This window comes from Esox lucius, chromosome 2 (assembly GCF_011004845.1).
Source record: "Esox lucius isolate fEsoLuc1 chromosome 2, fEsoLuc1.pri, whole genome shotgun sequence".
NCBI classification, from domain to species: domain Eukaryota; kingdom Metazoa; phylum Chordata; class Actinopteri; order Esociformes; family Esocidae; genus Esox; species Esox lucius.
This window is the reverse complement of record NC_047570.1, coordinates 28,391,635-28,400,740: the sequence shown is the minus strand read 5'-3', so window position 1 is coordinate 28,400,740 and position 9,106 is coordinate 28,391,635. Positions and strand designations below refer to the sequence as shown.

The window sequence follows — 9,106 nt, the reverse complement described above, 5'->3', positions numbered from 1 at the left end:
ATTCCAGGAAGACGGTGTGGGATACAGACACTAGAGACAGTTAATGATGCAATAGCATGTTTTAATGTGTGTGCACTTCAAAGGTGTTGTGCAAAGGACAACACGTTTGTTAATCACTGTGGAATTACGGTTGATGACGTTAGACTATATTCCTTTGGGTTAATTGTGCTATAATATATCTATAAAAGTAGACCTCGGGTAGGCCAACAGACTAAAATCAGTAAAGATATACAGTTAATTAAAAATCTTGAAATATTAATGGACGATTTGCACTTACAGGGACAGCTCATGTTTTGGTATTCAATAGATGTGATTCACAATTTGTTTTTATTTTGTAAGTAAATAGCCTTTCTAAAACATTTCAACTTTTGTCAAAATGAATAAAACAAATCCCCAATATAGGTAGCCTACTTAACAGTACTTGTGAAAACCATAATCTGGAACATCATATTCCATATTAATTCACATTGTACTTGTTTTATTTACAGAAATGACGATGAAATGCCAGTTTACTGTACTGATTTGACTATTACAAATTTAAACGAATCATGAGAATCATTATGAGAATCAACCAAACCAATAATGTTCTCATTTTTACTGCAGAGGGCAGTACATGCACGCATTGTGCAGACAGCAGGTTCAATTTCAGATTATCTATGGCCCAGGGCAGACCTGAGTGCTGACTCATTGTGAGCTATAACACGGTTGTATCCCAGATGGCAACCTACTCCCTATGGTGCACTAGTTTCACAAGGCCACATATGGCTCTGGTGAAAAGTAGTGCACTGTAAATGGAATAAGGTATCATTTGAGACATGTTTAGTGTGATGCTGAGAGGAGGGAGATTTACATCAGAACAGGAACAGGACGCATTAACAACCTCAGCCGTCTATCACTGTCACTATCCGACTGCCATGTCCAAGAGAAACGAGCAGCATCACTGAAACAACCTCAAACCTCTACAGAGCCTTCTGAGGTGGGTTGCATCTGGATGATAGCAAATGTGTATAAGGCCCACTCACCCGCAACACAGCAGGATGGGAAGCAAGCACTTGGCTCAGGGACTTTGCATTCAGCAAATAAATAACACTTAGACTTAAATAACAAATGGACTGTTGAATGTCCAGTAAGAGATCAATCGGGTAATTAAATATGTCCCTGATTATTTTGATTAGGTCACGAGGTCAGTGGTTCTCCATGGGGACAATTTATACGCAGCAAAGCAATTCTGTCTATGTTCTGAAAGGAAACTGTTAATATTGTGCGCATGACAAGAATACAGATTTGTTTCACCCTCCAAAAAAATTCAAAATTTCCATCCACCTCTCACTCATTCTTGGATAATTGCCCAGATTGTGTTGATTGCTGCAGTGCAGAGGTACTCACTGATAATATTATATTATGCAAGCCTTTGATACAGCCTCCTATGCATGGTGTATAACAACAGTTTAAAAAATATTTTAAAAGGTTATGTTAAAGTCAAACAGTGATTTCGTTCCTTTTCTGCATTTAATTTATTTTCCAAATATCTCTTCCAAATATGTTTTTATTATAGGATTTACATAAAATATGTTTACAGTTTACTCTTTTTCTATTAGGCATGTTTCCAAAATTCAGTGTACTTCTATATAGGCAAATATACAACCTTAGGGGAGAAGGATAATTATATCCCCACCACATAATCATTAATGTTATGAAAGATCACAAACAAGTGAAGAACTCAATGAACTTCCCCAAACTGCCAGGTGATTTCAGGCAAACATTTTCTTTCCCTCTGAATCTCATTTGGTTATTTTCAAGCTATTTTAGAAGATAATCTAATACGCTAACATAAAAAAATCTATTCCACTTTGTCAGCAATTCCTTAGATTTCAACATCTCTGCACAGGTTACGAGGTTGTTATGTTCAGGATGGAAACAAAGAGATGACAGTTTACAAGCTTAGTGGTGGAACATTGCCTGGTGGTACTAAAAATAGAAAGAAAAAAGAAAAACAACTGCAAACACATTATCAAAGACCGGAACTGATGTTAGTAGGACATGTCTTAGTAGGAAACATAGAAATCATGACAATAGACGTAAGCCTTGAGAGTTGCTTTAATGTTTACATTATCCATTTGGTAGCTACGATCTATAAAGTGTTGAGTAACTTCATAATGTAAAATATTAGGACCAGTTTATTATGGAAATCATCAAAATCATTACCATCACCACATATGTACGAAAGATAAACTTGAAAAGCATTTACGTATCCTCCGTCTCAGTATGCTATTAGCCAATGGTGGGCCGTGACATCATATAGTCACATAAACCCTCTACGAATCAAACAGCGTCCACCTCACCAGCCACATCCTCTGGTACTCCGCAACCCTCCCTTGTGCACTGTGGTGCGGGCTGGTGCAGTTGTCATGGAGATGGAAAAGGTCACAGCGTCTGCTCGTGGTGCTGTTGCCATGGAAATCCCCGTCGCAGCCGCTGCGCTCTCCGTAGCGCGAGGAGAAGCAGAGGAGCAGCGCGAGCCCGAACTACAGTTTCAGAACCGTGGACAGCACCACAAGACCGGACCGCCGTTCAACCACGGGAGATTTTACATGCTGATAGTGATCGGGGAAATCTCAACGGACCATCAACTTCAGTCTGCCAAAAAACACATTAAACAGGGTGAGTAGGTTACTTGACTGGGAATTATATTATTATCTATGCATGTTTCTAAACTGTGGAATTTAATGGCATCCCATAAATAATAGGTTTTATGAAAAACAAGAACGTATTTTCTTTTAAATTAAATTCACTTAGTCGTTTAGTGGTCAGTAGCTTTGCTCAAATGCATTAGTCTGCACCAGCGTTATCACAAGTATTATAGCGATAAAACATTATCCTTTTTAGAATGCTGTGAACATCCATTGCAGTTTGTCAAGGGAGTTGACACCTACCTCAGTCGAATTCTGATGTAGGAGTGGTTTAGATGGAGCCGAGTTGTTCGGTAATACATAGCCTCTATAAATGGCTAGGCACTATAAGGCACGATCTCTTATAAGCCTAAATATAAGTGTACGAAATACAAAACAATTGTAACGTCAAATCCTGAAATACTGCAGTGTTTTTTGATATATGGAATTCATTTACTCTTCATAGTTATTTGCAGTACATTTGACTAGCTTCACTAATAATGTATGAGGCGAAATTTATTCTGGAGAAAACTGTTACTGATAATTGAGTAGCATGAAGGTGTGCATGTCATAACTCAAATCAAGTAACTGTCAATATTATCACAGTCATTGCATAATAATTATCTTCCTACAAGGGATTATTTTCCAACCCATTTATTTCAGTAGATGATTGTGGAAGCCAAGTGTACGCAATCACCTGCTTTTCAGTGTAAATAAGACTAGCAACACATTGATTTGCAGCATTAGTCCCTACAGGCACTTCTACCCAACAGTACTGTTCTCTTTGGGTGGTTATTGAGCATTATGTGTACTGTAATACATCATGCTACTGTTGTGATTTTGTGTTTACAGGGCTGCTGTCATGGGACATTGATTTGAACCTCTGCAACCTGAACAGAGAGCTACAGCTGTTCGAGACACGTCACTCTGCACAGTTCTCCTCAGAGGTCAAAGGTCAGTCCAGTTCAGGGTCGAAGGTGACAGGTTGGGGTTGCAACATAAAGATGAACAGAGGAGAAGATTATGTTGAAGAAAGCACATTATAGGATAAAATTTGCATCAAATATTTTAATTTAGCCAACTGGGTGGACTTTTTATTTCATTGTCTGATCCTTCCTGATAATGCAGTTGGAGTCAAACCTGGTCTTCGAGAGGAATCAGCCAAAGATGTTTGAAGTTTCACCCAGCTAACTACATTAAACTGGTGTCAGCCCTCAATGGCACTGCCTGTGCACTAACAGACTCCATAAAGTGAGAAATAAAAAGACACATCCTCATTCTATGTGGCTTATATGACCTAAATGTACAAACTGGCCTTGCAATCAAGCAGTTCTTCATGGTCGAAGCGGTCCGTTTAAGAAAGATTAGACACAGAAATGCATAACTTGATGAAGTAGTTTTGCCAATATATTTGTATTTCTGTGCAGTCATACTGCAATATAATCAGAAATCTCAAACGTACAAACATACAGAAGATAAACTAACAAACAGTGTCACACTATTATCTTGAGTCTAGTGTGTATTTGTATAATGTTTTTGTGTTTACCACATATCACAGAAATTACTCATGTACGAATGTAAAGTGAACCTTACTGAAATGTCCTGCATATGCGTTGAATCAATTGACAGTCATTATAGCTCTAATTGCAGTCTTGCCAGCTTTGCTTTTTATATTACTAAGTGGCTTCTGAAAGGTTGTGCTAGAGTGGGTTAATAAAACTGTCAGTGACAGGCGCCGTTAGAGATCATTTATGGGTTGCATCATATTTTCCAGGACTACTTTGACCTGAGCCCTTTATGTATGTATGTTCCTTCAACAGTTTCAGTAGTTGATTGAGCAGCTTTCAATGACTGACATTCCCTTGCCTATCAGTGAAGGACACTTCTGAAGGACAAGCCCCACCCCAACAAACAAGCACAAAGTCTTACCCCGGGTTAAATAGAATGGGATGAGGGAGTGGTTTACGGCCTTGGTACCCTTACTGCCCCCCCCCCCAGCCCAATACACATCCATTATTCTTACAAGGATAATGCAGATGGCAGAATGCCTTCTGCCACCTGCATTCTTGAATAGGCAATGCATACAGGCAAGTCCGTAATCACAGGTCAGCAAAGGTCCTCTCATGCCACTGTTCCTGGTTAATGAACAAGTTAAACATGAAAACAGAAGTAAAACAAAATGTGGTTATCCACACACACTACTTTTTTACAGATTCCTAATCAGATTGCACTACAGTGGGAATAGAAAAGAATCACCCCCCTTTAAAATAATCACATTTTGTTGCTTTGCAGCCTGAAATGAAGACAGACACAGTTTTTGTTTCATTCAGCTGTATTTACTCAGTGCAACATATAACATCCAAGTGAAAGATATAACACCAACATGTCAGAAAAAAAACAAAAAAAAAACAATCACGGAGTTGGTAAAAGGATCACCCCCTCGTGTCAGTATTTTGTTGAACCACCTTTTGCTTTAATTACAGCCTTTTGTCTGTTGGGATATGTCTCTACTAACTTTTCACACCTAGACGTTGCAATATTTGACCACTCTTCTTTGCAGAACTGCTCAAGTTCAGTTAAATTTGATGGTGACCGTTTGTGGACTGCTGTCATCAAGTCATTCCACAGATTTTCAATGGGGTTTAAGTCCGGGCTCTGACTAGGCCATGCAAGGACATTCACCTTTTTCTCCTTCAACCACTGTGTGGTCAATTTTGCTGTGTGCTTTGGGTCATTGTTATGTTGGAAGGTAAATCTTCTTCCCATTGACAACTTTCTGGCAGAGAACAGCAGAATTTCCTCAAGAATTTGACAGTATTTTGCCCCATCCATTTTTCCTTCTATCCTGACAAGTGCTCCAGTCCCTGCTGCAGAGAAACAACCCCATAACATGATATTACCACCTTCATGCTTTACTGTAGGAATGGTGTTATTTGGATGGTGAGCTGTATTGAATTTTCGCCAGACATATCGTTTTGCGTTGAGGCCAAATCATTCAATTTTAGTCTCATCTGACCATAACACCTTTTTCCACGTGGCCTTAGAATCTTCAAGGTGCGTTTTGGCAAAGCTCAGTCATGACTGCATGTGGCCTTTCTTGAGTAATGGCTTTTTTTCTTGCAACCCTCCCATACAAGCCACATTTGTGGAGAATTTATGATATTGTTGTCACATGCACACAATGACCACTCTTTGTCTTGAATTCCTGCAACTGCTTCAGAGTTGCTGTAGGCCTCTTGGTATCCTCTCTGACCAGTTTCCTACTGGCTCTTTCATCTAGTTTGGAGCGACGTCCTGACCCAGGGAGGGTCTGTGTTGTTCCAAATACCTTCCACTTCTTAATAACAGACTTTACTGTGCTTCTAGGCACTGATAAAGCTTTAGAATTGTTTTTGTATCCATCTCCTGACTTGTGCCTGTCCACAACTTTATCCCGGAGATCTTTTGACAATGCCTTGCCACCCATAGTTGATTGTTTTCTTCAGTTGCACTACCAAGGACTAAAATGCTTCAGGAAAAGCTTGTTTCATGCTGAGCTAATCAAAATTACCACAGCTGATCACAGTTGAAAGTCAATTGGCTTTGTGTGCTATTGAGAAGGTGATTAACTACACCTGGTTGGGTTTACAAGTCATTTTTAGGAGGGGGGCGATTTTTAATTTGTATTTTTTTAAAAATATCTTTCACTTGGATGTTATAAGTTGTAAATACAGCTGAATAAAACTAAAATTATTTTTTTCCATTTTCATTTCAGGCTGCAAAGCAACAAAATGTGATTATTTTAAAGGGGGGGTGATTCTTTTCTATACCCACTGTATATAGGGAATAATCAGCTGGTCCATAGTTTCATATTGCATTTGGAATAGGGTACCTCTTCAGACAGACCTGGACTGGAGTTACTATTCTACACGCACTATGAGGACACGCTATACATGAAGTGTATCAACAAGACACTCATATTAACATTAAAAGAGACTGTGGATCAATGGCTCTAATGTCAAAGTGAACAAAATCAAAAACCCTGGCTCCATATCAGCCATGAATGCAATGAGTACTGTCACTTTAGTCCTCCGTACAATCATGTCTCCCTTGTGACTGCTTTGCAACTACCAGGTCAATACACCCTAAGTTCTTGCCGTGTTCTTCTTGTAAACGCAATGCCTGATATACACATTTTTTATTCATTTCATTTTCTGGGACTGGTCCTGACAGATACGATTATATCTCAGTAGTGACACAGCTAAAGTTGAACATAAGTCGTTGCCAGTTTCCATGATCCCATGTGAGAAAACCTCCAACAGATCAAACCAAAGCAGCCTTTAGATCTCTATCTAACTGTCTCTCTCCTTCCACCTACTCATTTCACATACATCCAACACTACCTGCAGTGGAGAGTTGCGAACACAATTTAACATTTTGGAGACGTCACATATAGCAACCTACTCTTTTTATGAGGCACTACTGTTGATCAGAGGGCCCTGGTGAAAAGAAGTGCACCGTAAAGGGAACAGGGTGCCACTTGGAACTCACTTCTCTCTACCTCTCTGCTGAAGGAGTTGGAACACGGATGTGGGAGGATTAAGAATATGTTGTTTTACATCCTTAGGAGGCTATTAAAATGTCTTACCTAAAGTAAACAACAAGAAATAAAAAACAGAAAAGCAACAGAGAAAGGAAGTGAAACCCCAAAACAAGTAATACCCGTATTCCCCTCCTATTGATTTGATTATTACAGGTGTGGATAGAAATTTTTTGACAAGCACATTTTTGCATGAAGCACAATGATAGCGTCTGCCACTCGGGTAGTGGATCTGAATACTGAGCGGCGGACTCCAGATTCAGTCTAAACAGCTCGCCATTTGCATGGCGCTGTGCGATCTTTGCATAATTACACGTCAGGTAGATTTTGGGCAAATCAACCAATTCAACAGACATGGCGCTGTCTTTGGATTCCCTGTTCTTCAACACCTCGGAGAGACTCTATATGCTTTCATTGCTGTTTATGGCCTCTTGCACTCTATGACATTTTTTGTCTGCATGTTGTCTTCCTCTCTTCTGTGCCTACACATTTTCTCTCTTCTTCTCCATCCCTAAATTACTACACTCCCTCTATTCTTGCAGTTCACTCATGAATAAAACAATTTCCTGCTCTAATTATTCTTTCCTCACTGATAACAATTAATTGAAAGGCACATTCATGCTTTTTTTTACCCCTCCATTTCTCAACTCCCTCTGCCTCTCCCTCCCTCTCAACTCTCTCTGCCTCTCCCTCCCTCTCAACTCCCTCTGCCTCCCCCTCCCTCTCAACTCCCTCTGCCTCTCCCTCCCTCTCGCTCTCCCTCTGCCTCTCCCTCCCTCTCATTCTGCCTCTCCCTCCCTCTCGTTCTGCTTCTCCCTCCCTCTCAACTCCCTCTGCCTCTCCCTCCCTATCGTTCTGCCTCTCCCTCCCTCTCAACTCCCTCTGCCTCTCCCTCCCTCTCGTTCTTCCTCATCCCCCTCTCTCTCTTTCCTGTAACAGAGACACTAACAATAGAAAATGTGCTTGGCATTATATTTCAATCAATCAAAGGATTCAGTTTGAGTTTGCAGGTGAGGAAACAGTGCAACTGCTTGACGGTTCCTATTTGACATGTTCATGATTGTTAGCCTTCACACTGCCAACATATTAAATACACTTGAATATCCAAGTAAGTTAATTGTGACCCCAACAAGGAAAAGCAAACATCGTACCAAAATATCTATTTAATTCTTATCAAAACATCATTAGACATGTAAAAATGTTATTAACGTTTATCAAAACAGACAGATTCCACAATAGTACAATAATTCATGTTAACAATAGTGTACTAGTACTATAAGGCTTTTCGACTGTATAGATCTAACGGGACTTCTTGGAAACTCTGAGAATATTTTGAACTTTTAAACCTGTTTTGCAGAATAATATCAATCTCTGTGTAGATTCAAGTCATTTCTGAATTATGTAATTAAGATCTTTCAACTATCTATTCCATTAGCAGACTTTGTACATCCATATTTTTTTGTGTTTTGTTATAAAATATTTCAGTAATTTAATAAACCATCTCTAGGCAATGGGTAAATACTGTAGTGAGTGTAAAAGAGGAAAATAAAGTAAGGGAAGGAGGGATGGTTGGTGGGACAGAGAAAAAGAGGTGAGAGACAGAGAACAGGGAATGGGGGAGAAAGAAAGCAAAATACATAGCAAGTATGAGAGATGTGTGAGAGAGAGAGAGATTTGTGGGCATTTAACTCTTTATCCCAGCATGAAATGGATCAAGAAGGTCAATTTCAAAGGCTTTGCTCCAGAGTCAGCACTTCAAATGATCCAACAACATCAAGAGATTAGTTCATGTACATAGCCAGCTCTTAGAAGAGATACAAATAGTACTCATTATCATTTAACTGTGTTTTCCTCCAAA

At 39.5% G+C, this 9,106-nt stretch overlaps 1 protein-coding gene across 1 annotated transcript in view; it reads left to right on the top strand.

Moving 5' to 3' along the window:
• The first annotated feature begins 2,546 nt into the window (after positions 1–2,546).
• Positions 2,547–9,106, top strand: part of map1aa (microtubule-associated protein 1Aa) — a 47,878-nt gene continuing 41,318 nt past the window's right edge. The window contains exons 1-2 of the mRNA XM_010877808.5: positions 2,547–2,661; positions 3,522–3,623. Coding sequence (XP_010876110.2) covers positions 2,592–2,661; positions 3,522–3,623 — 172 coding nt within the window. The 5' untranslated portion in view covers positions 2,547–2,591. The remainder of the gene's footprint in view (positions 2,662–3,521; positions 3,624–9,106) is intronic.